The 18246-nt window shown below is 37.0% G+C and overlaps 1 protein-coding gene across 1 annotated transcript in view; it reads left to right on the plus strand.

Moving 5' to 3' along the window:
• RARB (retinoic acid receptor beta) overlaps window positions 1–18246 on the plus strand; it is a 443986-nt gene that overhangs the window by 196721 nt on the left and 229019 nt on the right. Inside the window, exon 3 of the mRNA XM_053714235.1 lies at window positions 3504–3645. Coding sequence (XP_053570210.1) covers window positions 3504–3645 — 142 coding nt within the window. The remainder of the gene's footprint in view (window positions 1–3503; window positions 3646–18246) is intronic.

The raw sequence follows: 18246 nt of genomic DNA on the forward strand, positions 1-18246 counted from the left end.
CAAAACTCTATAGATTTTGCTGGTAAAGGATACAATTTTTTAAACCTTGAAGAAGGAATAAAAGTAGTACCTGACTTATTCCATTCCCTAGAAATCATATCAGAAATAGCCTCAGGAATGGGAAAAACCCCTGGGGAAACCACAGGAGGTTTAAAAACAGCATTTAAACATTTATTAGACTGAACATCAATAGGACTGGTTACCTCAATATCCAAAGTAATTAATACTTCTTTTAATAAAGAACGCATATACTCTATTTTAAATAAATAAGTAGATTTGTCAGTGTCAATGTCTGCGGAAGGATCTTCTGTTTCAGATAGATCCTCATCAGAAGAGGATGAATTATTATGTTGTTGGTCATTTGAAATTTCATCAGCTAAATGAGAAGTTTTAAAAGACCTTTTACGTTTATTAGAAGGTGGAAATGCAGACAAAGCCTTCATAATAGAATCAGAAACAAATTCTTTAAAATTTACAGGTATATCATGCACATTAGAAGTTGAAGGAACTGCAACTGGCAATGTACTATTATTGATGGAAACACTATCTGTATGTAAAAGTTTATCATGACAACTATTACAAATGACATTCGGTGGAATCATTTCTACAACTTTACAACAAATGCACTTAGCTTTGGTAGAACCGATGTCAGGCAGCAATGTTCCAGCAGAAACTTCTGAGGCAGGATCAGATTGGGACATCTTGCACAATGTAAGAGAAAAAACAACATATAAAGCAAAATTATCTATTTCCTTATATGACAGTGTGACGAACCAAGGTTATCCAACCCTGCGCCAGTCACTTATTTGGCACAGAAAGGGTTTTCAGCCCCCTTTTCTGTCACCTATAGGTCACAATCTAGCAACACCAGGCAAGCTTGTGATTCAGTTTAGTGGGTGCAAGAGTTAATTCGCACTCCCTTAATCTGTACTAGACGTAAGAGAAATGCCCAACACTCCCTTGTAATGCCACCCACAATAAACTATAAATCCTATAGCTCAAATGCTGCCACCACTTAAAATTTATTAAAGGGAAAATCTTAAGGAAAACCCCAGACTTTACACATTAACTCTAGAAATACAATTTAGCCAAAAATAACCTAAAATTATACAGTTCTAATATTCCAGTCTCTTTCAGTAACGTGGTTCAATTATTAGACAAAGGCCAAACTTAATAAAGGAATTATTTATTATGCCAAAAATATTATGCACAATGCATTATTAATAAAAAGTTGTTACAAATAAAATTACACACGCAAACAGTATTTTAAAATAAAAAGGAGAAAAACAGAATTGAATACTTTCCTAGTCTTCAAGATCTGCGCCAGGGGCTGGCATGGAAAAGATGGCTCCTTACTTCTGTACAGCAGCTCCCCTTGTAAGAATGACAATCTTATTGTTAAAAAATAAGATTCTTAAACCCTACTTTTCAGAGATAAGGTTGCTTAACCACACCCTCCTGGGCGGGCTAAGAACCCCCCCTGTCTTTACAACCTTCAATAGACTAATTTCTTGCCTGAATTTATACAACCCATTATCATTCCTATCATTCCTGCTAGGTAAGAAATTTCTATATTTACATATTTAGAACCTCTTAGTTTTATTGGGAGAACCGGTTTGATATCAAATATGCCATAGGTTGTCATATTTACCTGCCTTTAGGTTATAACAGCTTTAACCCACATATGTACATAATATACCAATGTCCTGTCAGTGACCTGGTCAGTTTTTCTAATGAAGAGCCTGTTTTGCATCAGGCATTCTATTGACAGCTTAAGCCATAAACTTTATCCTGTGTATCTCTGTGACTAAGAGTTTCAGTGACTTTATGACCCAATGCATACACACTAACATTTGGTGGCTATTTAGGGGGTTCTGGCACTTCAAAGAAAATACAAACACAATTCTTCTTGAAAACAAATAACTGTTTTGAGTGCAAGCTACACAAAGTTAACTCCTTAGCAGCTGAATCCTGAGATATTTGTGACAGACAGTTTCAGGAATGGGAAAAAATGCAATAGCATAGGCCTCTGAAAGCAAAAAGCAAGAGGCAAACAAACAAGGGGTATTGAAATAATGAAAAAAAATTGGCGCCAAATATGACGCACAGCGCAACTTAAAGTCTTTTTTGGCGCCAAAAATGACCGGAAATGACACACTTGCGTCACTAATGACGCCGCCGTGTGAAAGGTCTCGGCGTCACGTATGATGCCAGAAATGACAAAGTTGCGTCATAAACGTACTTTTTCGCGCCAAAAAAAATTGCCCCAAGAATGACGCAATAAAGTCTAGCATTTGACGCACCCGTGGGCCTAATACCCGCAATTACAAGAAGTAATCAATTGAAAAAAGACTAAACCCCAGGTAAGAAATAAATTTCTTAAAAATGTTTACATTTCCAAATATGAAACTGACAGTCTGCAGAAGGAAATGCATGAACCTGACTCATGGCAAATATAAGTACAATACATATATTTAGAACTTTATATAAATGCATAAAGTGCCAAACCATAGCTGAGAGTGTCTTAAGTAATGAAAACATACTTACCAAAAGACACCCATCCACATATAGCAGATAGCCAAACCATTACTAAAACAGTTATTAGTAGAGGTAATGGTAAATTGAGAGCATATCGTCGATCTGAAAAGGGAGGTAGGAGATGAATCTCTACGACCGATAACAGAGAACCTATGAAATAGACCCCCGTTAGGGAAATCATCGTATTCATAAGTGATACTCCCTTCACGTCCCTCTGACATTCGCTGTACTCTGAGAGGAATCAGGCTTCAACAATGCTGAGAAGCGCATATCAACGTAGAAATCTTAGCACAAACTTACTTCACCACCTCCATAGGAGGCAAAGTTTGTAAAACTGAATTGTGGGTGTGGTGAGGGGTGTATTTATAGGCATTTTGAGGTTTGGGAAACTTTGCCCCTCCTGGTAGGATTGTATATCCCATATGTCACTAGCTCATGGACTCTTGCCAATTACATGAAAGAAAAATTGGGTTTAGTATCCCTTTTACACTGTGTAATAGAAAAAGATATCTAACGGTCTTGCGATGGTTTTATCACCAGAATTCTATTCTAGGTCCCTAATAGACCATTTATGCCTATGCTTCCTGTAACATAAAGCCACAATAGTTCTATATCATTGTGGTAATGAACTGGTTAAATTTCACTTGAACTTTTTTCACCCCAGTCTAGCTGTCAAGAGGTAACACACAGTTTGGTGACAGTCTAGGTACTCATCTGTAGGATAGGTTTTCAAGCACTGTATCATAAGCTGTTCAGTATACTTTAGTGTTGATTAAACTGTGTGCTCTCAGCAGCTCTGAAAACGATACAAAGCCTTTAATATTTCATATGGGTTTTAAGGTTAGCTTTATCCAGCATTTCCATTGAAGACATTTCATTAGCTAAATAGAGCAATCTGTGATGTGATAAACATGGATTACATTTCTCTCTTGATGTTATTCTTTTATTTCTGTGCTTCATTACAGGGCTTCTTCCGCCGGAGTATTCAGAAGAACATGATTTACACTTGTCACAGAGAAAAGAACTGTGTTATAAATAAAGTTACAAGAAATCGCTGCCAGTACTGCAGACTACAGAGGTGCTTTGAAGTGGGAATGTCTAAAGAATGTAAGTTGAATGTGAAGAATCTTTTTTTATCAGATAAAATGCTCATCGCCCAAATGTGCAATATATAAGATGCATTCAAGGCTTCAGGCTGCTCATTTCATCTCTATGACAAATTCACTAATGTATCCGCTACAAGTGAGGCGCCCGTTATTTTGCAGAGGAAAAATTTACCTGAGCATAAAAACGACATGGAAATTAGTTGTGAAGTAAGGTTGTGCTCAGTGCCTTGAGCATTTTATGTGGATTATTAAGGCGAGTCTTGTAAATCTGGCATTTTAAACACGTTTATTTATTATAAAAAAACTGTAGTATTCAATTATGTATGAAACCTTTCCCTTGATGAATGTTGCGTTGTGGCGTGCTCCAGTTGCCGCATGCCTTTTGTACATAAGAGTCTCTAATCTGATTTCTCTTCTCTTTGAAAATAAACATAAAAAGAAATACACAAATACATAGGGAGTATACCAAGCAACATTATATCTTTATTTCAGAGTGAATAAAACACAAGGGGGCTAGTTATAATTTATATCCCTGTGTATAATAGAGCCTATGGTGTGGATAGTCTATACCGTACAGGTTACTCTGTAAATGATCTATAACAGATAGGTTCACTAAATGATACCTAGGGGCATATTTATTAATGTGAGAGCCGATATGATACGATGTAGCGTATCATGTCCGCCGCACATCGATAAATCCCGACAGCATATGCTGTTGGTATTTATCATTGCACCAGCAGCTCTTGTGAACTGCTGGTGCAATGTCGCCCCCTGCAGATTCGCGGCCAATCGGCTGCTAGCAGGGGATGTCAATCAACCCGATCGTATTCCATCGAGTTGATTCTGTCTGCGGCCTCAGAGCAGGCGGACAAGTTATGGAGCAGCGATCTTTAGAAACAAGGGGCATCTTGATAAATCAGCCCCCTAATCTGACAAAATTTGTGTAAATGTGAATCAGACACCACATATTGTTTTTAAAGGGACACTAAAATCAAAATAAACTTTTAAGAGTCAGATAGAGCATACGGTTTTAAGACAATTTACTTCCATTATCAAATTTTGCACAGTCTTTTTATATTCACATTTTCTGGGGAGCACGATCCTACTAAGCATGTGCACAAGCTCACAGAGTATATGTATACTTGTTTGTGATTGGCTGATGTCTGTCACATGATACAGGGGGCCGGAAAATGGGAGAAAAAATAAATTTGTCAGAAAAAATCTACAGCTTATTTAAAATTCAGGGTAAGTGCTATTGCATTGTCTTTTTATTAAATACTTGTTAATGGTGTAATTCTACTGCATTGAGTGGTCCTTTAAGATTTTCATTCATTTGGTAATTCACTAAATCTGTAACTTAGATTTTAAGTATGCTGCAAATTGCCTAAACCAGCTATTTCATTTGCAGGTTAGAGAATTTGCTACATACATATGCCACTCCTGATTGGCTCTGTGTCCGTTTTTAGCTGTGGACCAGTAGCACATTGTCACTATGCAACTGAAGCTGACTTTAACTATGAGGCCGAATTATCAAATGTCTGTCGGACCTGATCTGACAGTGCGGATCAGGTCTGACAGACATCGCTGAATGTGGAGAGAAATATGCTCTCCTTATTCAGCATTGCAGGGAGGTGTCAATCAACTTGATCGTACTTGATCGGGTTGAATTGTGGCGATTCCTGTCCGCCTCATCAGAGCAGGTAGACAGGGTTATGGAGCAGTGGTCTTAAGGCCGCTGCTTCATAACTGCTGTTTCTGGCGAGTCTTCAGAGTCTTCCTTTCGGAGCTTGATAAATGGGCCTCTATGTGTTAACCGCTTTGCAGGGGTTCAACATGTTGGGCTCCATTTATCAAGCTGTGGAGACAGTTTTGTAGCCCTTGCGCTGCAGGCCACAAGTTAAAAGCAGCAGTTATAAAGCAGATAAGACAGCCTCCTAACCTCTCCACCACCTCAGAAGTGGCAGAGATAAATCACCTCAAACTCATTCTTATGGGGTGAATGACAGGCCCTGCTCTTAAACTATTAGTTATGCAAGAACAGGGGGCAATGGTGCTTGTGCAGTAATGCAGGCTTAAACGCTGCTTTCCACTGCCCCTTGCTGTGAATACGAGCGGACAGGTTCCCTAGTTGGGAACATTGTCCATCTGTTGCATTATAAATGGTGCTAGTAGCTCTGTTTAAGTAATAGTACAATAATAAAAAAATTCTAGCACATTGAAGCATTTTATCATCACCCTTTTATGTCCCATTCATTTTGCATTTTGATGTATTTTTCAGGTTTTAAAGCCAGCAAGACAAAATATATAGGGCCAGATTACAAGTGGCTAACAGTTACGCGCAAGTGAAAAGGGGTTAATTGTGGGTGTTTGCGCATGTCCGGTTTATCACTCGTGTTATAAGTTGAAAGTAAATGCGATCGATTGAGCGCAATTGAAGTTAATGCTTTGGGCAAGTGCATCCTCAGAGCTCTGGTTTTGTGAAACAAAAAAGTGTCAGAAAACAGATAAAAAATTCATTACAAAGTACAGTTACACTCATAATAACACCATCTGATAAAAATGATTTTAAAAAAATATTGAACAAAAAAGTTAGAAAGGCTCAAAGATATGAGGTCTCAGGTGTTAGAAAAAAAGGCAGACAAAGGGCTTTAACATTGCGATACATACATACATACATATACATTTCTAAATATATATATGTATATATGTGTGTACTTATGTATTTACAGACATATATATATATTTATATATATATATATATATATATATATATAGTACATATAAACACATAAATACATATGTATACATAAATACACATAAAAATGAGTGCATTGGAGCCCTTTGCAGTTAAGTAGATAAAAACAGGTAAAAGCATATTTATGCAATATACATATTTAATAAAGTTTTATACTGTGTATTTACTGTAAATATTTCACATTTCAATGTTCTGCACATAGCAGAATATGTTCTATGTATTTTTAAATAGATATTCCTATATATCACTTTGTATATCTATACCATATATAATCATGTGTGTGAGTGTGTGTGTGTGTGTATATATATATATATATATATATATATATATATATATATATATATACTGTATATAGGTATATAGGTATTGATATATATATTGTACCAAAAAAAACATTATACATATATAGAAATATGTATTTATAAATAAGTAGAAATATCCTGCTAATTTAAGAACATTTGAATGTGAAGTATTCATATTTCTTTCATGTAATTAGCAAGAGTCCATGAGCTAGTGACGTATGGGATATACATTCCTACCAGGAGGGGCAAAGTTTCCCAAACCTCAAAATGCCTATAAATACACCCCTCACCACACCCACAATTCAGTTTTACAAACTTTGCCTCCTATGGAGGTGGTGAAGTAAGTTTGTGCTAGATTCTACGTTGATATGCGCTCCGCAGCAAGTTGGAGCCCGGTTTTCCTCTCAGCGTGCAGTGAATGTCAGAGGGATGTGAGGAGAGTATTGCCTATTTGAATGCAGTGATCTCCTTCTACGGGGTCTATTTCATAGGTTCTCTGTTATCGGTCGTAGAGATTCATCTCTTACCTCCCTTTTCAGATCGACGATATACTCTTATTTATATACCATTACCTCTGCTGATTTTCGTTTCAGTACTGGTTTGGCTTTCTACAAACGTGTAGATGAGTGTCCTGGGGTAAGTAAATCTTATTTTCTGTGACACTCTAAGCTATGGTTGGGCACTTTATTTATAAAGTTCTAAATATATGTATTCAAACATTTATTTGCCTTGACTCAGAATGTTCAACATTCCTTATTTTCAGACAGTCAGTTTCATATTTGGGATAATGCGTTTGAATCAATCATTTTTTCTTACCTTAAAAATTTGACTTTTTTTCCCTGTGGGCTGTTAGGCTCGCGGGGGCTGAAAATGCTTCATTTTATTGCGTCATTCTTGGCGCAGACTTTTTTGGCGCAAAAAATCTTTTCTGTTTCCGGTGTCATACGTGTCGCCGGAAGTTGCGTCATTTTTTGACGTCCTTTTGCGCCAAAAATGTCGGCGTTCCGGATGTGGCGTCATTTTTGGCGCCAAAAAGCATTTAGGCGCCAAACAATGTGGGCGTATTATTTGGCGCCAAAAAATATGGGCGTCGCTTTTGTCTCCACATTATTTCAGTCTGATTTTTTCTTTGCTTCTGGTTACTAGAAGCTTGTTTATTGGCATTTTTTCCCATTCCTGAAACTGTCATTTAAGGAATTTGATCAATTTTGCTTTATATGTTGTTTTTTCTCTTACATATTGCAAGATGTCTCACGTTGCATCTGAGTCAGAAGATACTTCAGGAAAATCGCTGTCTAGTGCTGGAACTACCAAAGCTAAGTGTATCTGCTGTAAACTTTTGGTAGCTATTCCTCCGGCTGTTGTTTGTATTAATTGTCATGACAAACTTGTTAAAGCAGATAATATTTCCTTTAGTAATGTACCATTGCCTGTTGCAGTTCCCTCAACATCTAAGGTGCAGAATGTTCCTGATAACATAAGAGATTTTGTTTCTGAATCCATCAAGAAGGCTATGTCTGTTATTTCTCATTCTAGTAAACATAAAAAATATTTTAAAACTTCTCTCTCTACAGATGAATTTTTAAATGAACATCATCATTCTGATTCTGATGACTCTTCTGGTTCAGAGGATTCTGTCTCAGAGATTGATGCTGATAAATCTTCATATTTATTTAAAATGGAATTTATTCGTTCTTTACTTAAAGAAGTACTAATTGCTTTAGAAATAGAGGATTCTGGTCCTCTTGATACTAATTCTAAACGTTTAGATAAGGTGTTTAAATCTCCTGTGGTTATTCCAGAAGTTTTTCCTGTTCCTTATGCTATTTCTGAAGTAATTTCCAGAGAATGGGATAAATTGGGTAATTCATTTACTCCTTCTAAACGTTTTAAGCAATTATATCCTGTGCCGTCTGACAGATTAGAATTTTGGGACAAAATCCCTAAAGTTGATGGGGCTATTTCTACCCTTGCTAAACGTACTACTATTCCTACGTCGGATGGTACTTCGTTTAAAGATCCTTTAGATAGGAAAATTGAATCCTTTCTAAGAAAAGCTTATCTGTGTTCAGGTAATCTTCTTAGACCTGCTATATCTTTGGCTGATGTTGCTGCAGCTTTAACTTTTTGGTTGGAGACTTTAGCGCAACAAGTAACAGATCATGATTCTCATAATATTATTATTCTTCTTCAGCATGCTAATAATTTTATCTGTGATGCCATTTTTGATATTATCAGAGTTGATGTCAGGTTTATGTCTCTAGCTATTTTAGCTAGAAGAGCTTTATGGCTTAAAACTTGGAATGCTGATATGGCTTCTAAATCAACTCTACTTTCCATTACTTTCCAGGGTAACAAATTATTTGGTTCTCAGTTGGATTCCATTATCTCAACTGTTACTGGTGGGAAAGGAACTTTTTTACCACAGGATAAAAAATCTAAGGGTAAAAACAGGGCTAATAATCGTTTTCGTTCCTTTCGTTTCAACAAAGAACAAAAGCCTGATCCTTCATCCTCAGGAGCAGTTTCAGTTTGGAAACCATCTCCAGTCTGGAATAAATCCAAGCCTTCTAGAAAGGCAAAGCCTGCTTCTAAGTCCACATGAAGGTGCGGCCCTCATTCCAGCTCAGCTGGTAGGGGGCAGGTTACGTTTTTTCAAAGAAATTTGGATCAATTCTGTTCACAATCTTTGGATTCAGAACATTGTTTCAGAAGGGTACAGAATTGGTTTCAAGATGAGACCTCCTGCAAAGAGATTTTTTCTTTCCCGTGTCCCAGTAAATCTAGTGAAAGCTCAAGCATTTCTGATTTGTGTTTCAGATCTAGAGTTGGCTGGAGTAATTATGCCAGTTCCAGTTCTGGAACAGGGGATGGGGTTTTATTCAAATCTCTTCATTGTACCAAAGAAGGAGAATTCCTTCAGACCAGTTCTGGATCTAAAAATATTGAATCGTTATGCAAGGATACCATCGTTCAAAATGGTAACTGTAAGGACTATCTTGCCTTTTGTTCAGCAAGGGCATTATATGTCCACAATAGATTTACAGGATGCTTATCTGCATATTCCGATTCATCCAGATCATTATCAGTTCCTGAGATTCTCTTTTCTGGACAAGCATTACCAGTTTGTGGCTCTGCCGTTTGGCCTAGCTACAGCTCCAAGAATTTTTACAAAAGTTCTCGGTGCCCTTCTGTCTGTAATCAGAGAACAGGGTAGTGTGGTATTTCCTTATTTGGACGATATCTTGGTACTTGCTCAGTCTTTACATTTAGCAGAATCTCATACGAATCGACTTGTGTTGTTTCTTCAAGATCATGGTTGGAGGATCAATTTACCAAAAAGTTCATTGATTCCTCAGACAAGGGTAACTTTTCTGGGTTTCCAGATAGATTCAGTGTCCATGACTCTGTCTTTAACAGACAAGAGACGTCTAAAATTGATTTCAGCTTGTCGAAACCTTCAGTCACAATCATTCCCTTCGGTAGCCTTATGCATGGAAATTCTAGGTCTTATGACTGCTGCATCGGACGCGATCCACTTTGCTCGTTTTCACATGCGACCTCTTCAGCTCTGTATGCTGAATCAATGGTGCAGGGATTACACAAAGATATCTCAATTAATATCTTTAAAACCGATTGTCCGACACTCTCTAACGTGGTGGACAGATCACCATCGTTTAATTCAGGGGGCTTCTTTTGTGCTTCCGACCTGGACTGTAATTTCAACAGATGCAAGTCTCACAGGTTGGGGAGCTGTGTGGGGATCTCTGACGGCACAAGGAGTTTGGGAATCTCAGGAGGTGAGATTACCGATCAATATTTTGGAACTCCGTGCAATTTTCAGAGCTCTTCAGTCTTGGCCTCTTCTGAAGAGAGAATCATTCATTTGTTTTCAGACAGACAATGTCACAACTGTGGCATACATCAATCATCAAGGAGGGACTCACAGTCCTCTGGCTATGAAAGAAGTATCTCGAATTCTGGTTTGGGCGGAATCCAGCTCCTGTCTAATCTCTGCGGTTCATATCCCAGGTATAGACAATTGGGAAGCGGATTATCTCCAAACGTTACATCCGGGCGAATGGTCTCTTCACCCAGAGGTATTTCTTCAGATTGTTCAAATGTGGGGACTTCCAGAAATAGATCTGATGGCCTCTCATCTAAACAAGAAATTTCCCAGGTATCTGTCCAGATCCAGGGATCCTCAAGCGGAAGCAGTGGATGCATTGCCACTTCCTTGGAAGTATCATTCTGCCTATATCTTTCCGCCTCTAGTTCTTCTTCCAAGAGTAATCTCCAAGATTCTGAAGGAATGCTCGTTTGTTCTGCTGGTAGCTCCGGCATGGCCTCACAGGTTTTGGTATGCGGATCTTGTCCGGATGGCCTCTTGCCATCCGTGGACTCTTCCGCTACGACCAGACCTTCTGTCGCAAGGTCCTTTTTTCCATCAGGATCTCAAATCCTTAAATTTAAAGGTATGGAGATTGAACGCTTGATTCTTAGTCAAAGAGGTTTCTCTGACTCTGTGATTAATACTATGTTACAGGCTCGTAAATCTGTATCCAGAGAGATATATTATAGAGTCTGGAAGACTTATATTTCTTGGTGTCTTTCTCATCATTTTTCTTGGCATTCTTTTAGAATTCCAAGAATTTTACAGTTTCTTCAGGATGGTTTAGATAAAGGTTTGTCCGCAAGTTCCTTGAAAGGACAAATCTCTGCTCTTTCTGTTCTTTTTCACAGAAAGATTGCTAATCTTCCTGATATTCATTGTTTTGTACAAGCTTTGGTTCGTATAAAACCTGTCATTAAGTCAATTTCTCCTCCTTGGAGTTTGAATTTGGTTCTAGGGGCTCTTCAAGCTCCTCCGTTTGAACCTATGCATTCATTGGACATTAAATTACTTTCTTGGAAAGTTTTGTTCCTTTTGGCAATCTCTTCTGCCAGAAGAATTTCTGAATTATCTGCTCTTTCTTGTGAGTCTCCTTTTCTGATTTTTCATCAGGATAAGGCAGTGTTGCGAACTTCTTTCGAATTTTTACCTAAAGTTGTGAATTCCAACAACATTAGTAGAGAAATTGTGGTTCCTTCATTATGTCCTAATCCTAAGAATTCTAAGGAGAAATCGTTACATTCTTTGGATGTTGTTAGAGCTTTGAAATATTATGTTGAAGCTACTAAGTCTTTCCGAAAGACTTCTAGTTTATTTGTTATCTTTTCCGGTTCTAGAAAAGGCCAGAAAGCTTCTGCCATTTCTTTGGCATCTTGGTTGAAATCTTTAATTCATCTTGCCTATGTTGAGTTGGGTAAAACTCTGCCTCAAAGGATTACAGCTCATTCTACTAGGTCAGTTTCTACTTCCTGGGCGTTTAGGAATGAAGCTTCGATTGATCAGATTTGCAAAGCAGCAACTTGGTCCTCTTTGCATACTTTTACTAAATTCTACCATTTTGATGTATTTTCTTCTTCTGAAGCAGTTTTTGGTAGAAAAGTACTTCAGGCAGCGGTTTCAGTTTAAATCTTCTGCTTATGTTTTTCATTAAACTTTATTTTGGGTGTGGATTATTTTCAGCAGGAATTGGCTGTCTTTATTTTATCCCTCCCTCTCTAGTGACTCTTGCGTGGAAAGATCCACATCTTGGGTAATCATTATCCCATACGTCACTAGCTCATGGACTCTTGCTAATTACATGAAAGAAAACATAATTTATGTAAGAACTTACCTGATAAATTCATTTCTTTCATATTAGCAAGAGTCCATGAGGCCCACCCTTTTTTGTGGTGGTTATGATTTTTGTATAAAGCACAATTATTCCAATTCCTTATTTTATATGCTTTCGCACTTTTTTATCACCCCACTTCTTGGCTATTCGTTAAACTGAATTGTGGGTGTGGTGAGGGGTGTATTTATAGCCATTTGGAGGTTTGGGAAACTTTGCCCCTCCTGGTAGGAATGTATATCCCATACGTCACTAGCTCATGGACTCTTGCTAATATGAAAGAAATGAATTTATCAGGTAAGTTCTTACATAAATTATGTTTTTCATGTTGGGTTAGCACTCTTGAGAATATGCGATCGAAATTGCGTGCGAGAAGGGTTTCTTCCACTTTTTCTGCTCCATTGACATCTATGAATAAAACGCGTGTGCGATATCCTAAGTTAGTTTTTTTGCGTGCATCGGGTTAGCATTTGTGCAAAAACAGTTTACTTTCAACTTGTAAATGAGCGCTACCTGCACAGAAAACTCAGTTCTAGCGTTGTTAGTGTGCAAGCGTTAAATACTGCTCCACTTGTAATCAGGCCTATAGTGTGTGTGTATATACTGTATATATATATATATGTGTGTGTGTGTAGGTATATGTATGTATGTATACAGTATACATGTATGTATGTATATTATATACCTTTATATATATATATAGAGAGAGAGAGAGAGAGAGAGAGAGAGAGAGAGAGAGAGAGGGAGCTAATAGACAAAGCACTCTGGTCTTTTTAAGTGTATAACACAATTTTATTTCAGTGACATTTCGGGTTATTCACCCCTTCATCAGACCAAATGTTTGGTCTGAGAAGGGGTGAATACCCCGAAACGTCACTGTAATAAAATTGTGTTATACACGTGATAAGACCAGAGAGTGCTTAGTCTATTAGCTCTATTTACCACTCCTAGCACCCTGGCAAATGAAGTTTGTTAGTGGGAGTGCACCTATCTCTACAGAATATATATATATATATATATATATATATATATATATATATATATATATATATATATATATATATATATATAAAATTTAATTTAGCAGATGGAGAGCACTCTCACTTCAAAACCAACTTGCCAGGGTGCAAACAGGAAACAAATAGCAATAAACAATGGCTTGCACTCGCTGGTCTTTTTCAAAAAACGTGCCTTTAATGTAACGTTTCGGGGACCGTATCCCCTTCCTATATATACACATACATATAAATGCAAAGTAAAAATATAGGTTGGAATAGTTTGTTAAGAAGCAAAAAGGGACAAGATAGGAAACCATGGATTAAAGTGAATAAATATTCCCCCTGGTAACTCATTCAATTAACACATTGCACCATTTGAATTAAACAACTGCTGAGTCTAATTCATTTTAATGTGTTGTAGCCCTTAGTCAGATGAAATCTCTCTAAAAGCAGAGGTGGGAAAGTCTTGTCTGATGGCTTTGTATGTGCGCTTTTAAACTAAGAAGCTGTGATTAAAAATCGTGCTCTTGCTAACTTGAAAATAGGGCTTTATTGGTTTGTGTTAGAAAAAAATAAGGTACCCACAAGCCCAGGACTACTAAAACCAAAAAGATAAACAAGTTTTTTTTTTTATCCTATCTTGCTTAAAACCTTTATACGTTTTCTAGTGTAAGCTACTTCATTGTGTTTTCCAGTTGGCTGCTTCTCAAACTTGTTTTTATTTGCAAATTACCTTGGGGACTTGTGTCTCTAAAAGTGATGAGGGCAAAGATACTGTATATGGATCTATTGCTTACCGTGCACACCCACTCCTGAGACCCATGTAGGTTCTTTGTTTAGTTGTACAAATCTTTTTTTAGTTTAAACTTTCTGAGTATTTTGGAGCAGAACAATTTTCACTTAAATGGGAAATATCCCATAGAACTTGATATTAACTCATGTTTGGTCATAAATTAGAACCTCCATCTTGTTGAAAACTTCTTACAAGCGTGATTTACTGTTAATAGATGGAGATGTAACTCAGATCTGTATATGGGAATGTGGTAGTTTCCCAGTGGAATCTCAGTAGAGTCAAGTGTCTACAAAAGGCCAGAAAACACAGAGTTTTGATATGGATCTATTGCTTAATGTGCACACCCACTACTGAGACCCATGTAAGTTCTTTGTTGTGCTGTACAAATCTTTGTTTAGTTGAACATTTCTGGGTATTTTGGAGCAGAAAAACGTTTACTCCCTTAATGGGAACTATCTAATAGAACTTGATACTAACTCATGTTAGGTCCCAAATGAGCACTGACTCAGATCTGTGTATGAGAATGTGGCAGTTTTCCTAGTGGAATTTCAGTAGAGTCGAGTGACTACAAAAAGCCAGAAGCTTTAGAACCTTCTGTTTATAAGTTTGTTATATTGTATAAGCAGACCTTGTAATATATTGTCATATACAATGTATATGCATGTAACGGACAAGATTTGCTAACATTTTACCTTAATTTGTTAAAGATTGGGATTTGCACAGCAGTGAACAGATAATACTCAATAGTATAAGTAAAGCATTTTCAGTGGTCGTAATTTTATTCTTATATTTTTATTTTTTATTTTATAATAGATAATAAATGTAGATTAATGATTTCCTGTTAATGTTTTCTTTTGTAGAATAATTGTTTGGCATTACTTTTCTTTAATATGTCTCAAAGAATATGAATGATATGGTCATATGAAAGGTAAAATGTCATATTCACCTATCCCGATACTCTGGGCACACTGTATCTGCTGCAACCTCACTGCGAGTACCTTCACTGGCTCCCCATTCACAGCAGAGTTAAATTCAGAATTCTCACCCTGAACTACAAAGCCCTTACCAATGCCCTTTCCCTCTATCTGTCCTCACTAATCAACAAATATATCCAGCCCTCCCCCTAATATCCAACAATGACCTGCTCCTTGCATCTTCTACCATCACCTCCTTCCTTGCTAGATTGCAGGACCTCTTTTGTGCGGTACCAACCCTCTGGAACATATTTCCCTGCTGTCAGACTTTCCCCTAACCTGTCCTCCTTTAAAAGCTCCCTAAAGACATTTTTGTTCAAGGAAGTCTATCACCCAGCTCAGTAACAAATGAATTCACCTTTGCAATCCCCACCTTTGTGTCTTTTATTGTAATGTATCACCATTGTACTTTTATCTTTGTACCCATGGACAGTGCTGCAGAATCTGTTGGCGCTTTATAAATAAAGCCCAAACTTCATATTGTATGTATACACAAATATTTAAGTATATTGTGCTATTAAAGTGACACATTAAAGGAGTCTGTTTAGTACATAATCATATATTTAAACAAGGCACAAGGTTAGAAAGACAAAAGAGATCTGTTGAAAACTAGATGGCAAGATGTAGTCTATGGTCAAATAATGATAGCAATGAAGATTTGTTTCAGAACTACAAAGAGTGAGAAAACACATTTTTTTTTTTAAGGTTTTAAATTATTTAAAGCTGCATGCACATGTCTGGAGCGCTATATGGTAGCAGTTTTGCAAAAATGTTATCCATGTGTAAGAGTACTATATGGCAGCACTGTTACCTGGCATGTAGTGCTCTAGATAACTACCTAGGTATCTCTTCAATAAAGAATACCATGGAAAGTAAGCAAATTTGATAATAGAAGTAAATTTGCACAGCAGCTCAGTTGTGAGTAGCTAGTGGCTCAGGGGCCACATGTGGCATTTAGAGCATTCCCTAAAACATCCATCCTTCCTTCTTAAAGGGACAGTCAACCCAAAATTTCAAATAAGTAATTCCTATAAACTTGCTAACGATTATTATTTTGAACTATAGCCCAATTTAGTAGCCTAAAGCGTTTCTAAGTATTAGTACTTACTTTTGTCTCATGTGGCTGTTTAAAATGTCCCTCTGCCCCCTCCCATATTTCATCACCAGTATCTTCATTGTGCAGCTCTAACAGCTAATTTTCGCCCGTACACACTCCCGTGTTTTGTGCATGCGTGGTGCGCCAATAACGCTGTAGGAAAATGAGAAGGGATTAAGAGTTTCTACTTGAAACCTCCCCCCTACAGCGTTATCGGTGCACTGCGCATGTGCAAAACACGGCAGTGACACGGGAGTGTGCACGGGCAAAAATTAGCTGTTAGAGCTGCACAATGAAGATACTGGTGACGAAATATGGGAGGTGGCAGACGGACATTTTAAACAGCCACACAATACAAAAGTAAGTACTAATACTTAGAAATGCTTTAGGCTACTAAATTGGGCTATAGTTCAAAATAATAATCGTTAGCAAGTTTATAGGAATTACCAATTTGAAATTTTGGGTTGACTGTCCCTTTAAGCCAGAAAGAATGTCCATTATTGTACTATATCGCTCAGGGGCGTTCCCTGCATTTCTAGATGTTAGTTTCGTTTACTTTAGACTTTAGATTTTCTGCTTTAAGTTTTCGTTTATGTTTATGATTGTGATGTTACATATTCTGATTGAGCTTTGAAAGATTATGTGTAACAATAACAAATTAGGATTGTACTCTGTATACCAATTTATGTGTATCTTTTAAAAATTGCATTACACTTCATATTTTTTCTATGTGAAATAACAAACTGTTGCAGAAAGTGGGAGAGATAGGGGAGTTCCCTTAGTCTGTCAAAGTTCTCCCACTCCCCTCATTATATTTTCTAAGCATTTTACCGGTTTTGTCTTGCAAGCTGTATGCTGGTGAATTTTGTTTGAAGATCCCAATACTTATTTATGTGACAGAAAAACTACTATATAATAAACTAGAAGCAAATACAAGTTAAATTGTAGTGAAAAAATAATTTAATTAATTGTATTTATTGCAAACTGAGAATTTATTTCAGTGCTAGGTGCTCCTCCTATTATTATTATCAACTACACTCTCCCCTATGAAAGTCTCTATCCCAGAGAGCTTCATTACCTTCTATGATTGGCAGATTTTATCTCTGTAGGATTTCGTTTTTATGGAGAATTAAATGAGTATTACCCCAGTGATGTCTACAATAAAATTGCACACCAAAATGGAGAGTTTTTGATAATTGGGCCCCTAAAGGGACAGTGTACTGTAAAAAAATGTCTCCCCTTTAATTTGTTCCCACTTATCCATTTTGCCTGACGGAGTGTATTAATTGTTTTTACAAAAATCTCTACCTTTATTTTAGAAATTGAAATAGTTTTGTTTTGCCAGGGGTTATCCACACCTATGCTAAAAATTATATTTAAAAATAGCCAGCAGAAGAAAATATACTCTCAGTGGGGGTAGGAGAGACAAGAAAAAGTACATTTTTAATTGTTGTCTCTAAAGGCCTAATAATCAAAGATTCTGCTGCTTGGAGAGAACTTGTACTGCAGACTTCACAGGGGCTGAACTCACTGAATGATCAAAGAAAAAGTGCGGAACTCTCCAGCACTGCAAGATCTCGCTCCTTTCTGTACCTGAAGGAGAAACAAGTCCAGTGAAATATAGCACTGGATGATATGAGAACTTTTTATACACTTACACTTTGTGCAGTGTATTGTATATTACTTTACACTTCTGAAAGGACCCAAGCTGTATTATTACTTTCAAGCTTTACACATTCTATTTTATATTTAAATATATTTAGATTTAGAATTAGATCCAGCAGTAATTTTACAAATTCTGATTATGTTTTGAAAGTTTCCGGGTTACTTTAACAAATTAGGGTCATACATTGTATATTTCTCTGTATTTTACAACTTACATTGCACTTGCATTGCTTTAAGCATTTTAAACAAGCTTGTCTAGCTGATTTTTCTCACCAGCTGTATGCAGGTGAAGGGTGAAG

The sequence above is a fragment of the Bombina bombina genome, chromosome 5, assembly GCF_027579735.1.
Source record: "Bombina bombina isolate aBomBom1 chromosome 5, aBomBom1.pri, whole genome shotgun sequence".
Taxonomy (NCBI): domain Eukaryota; kingdom Metazoa; phylum Chordata; class Amphibia; order Anura; family Bombinatoridae; genus Bombina; species Bombina bombina.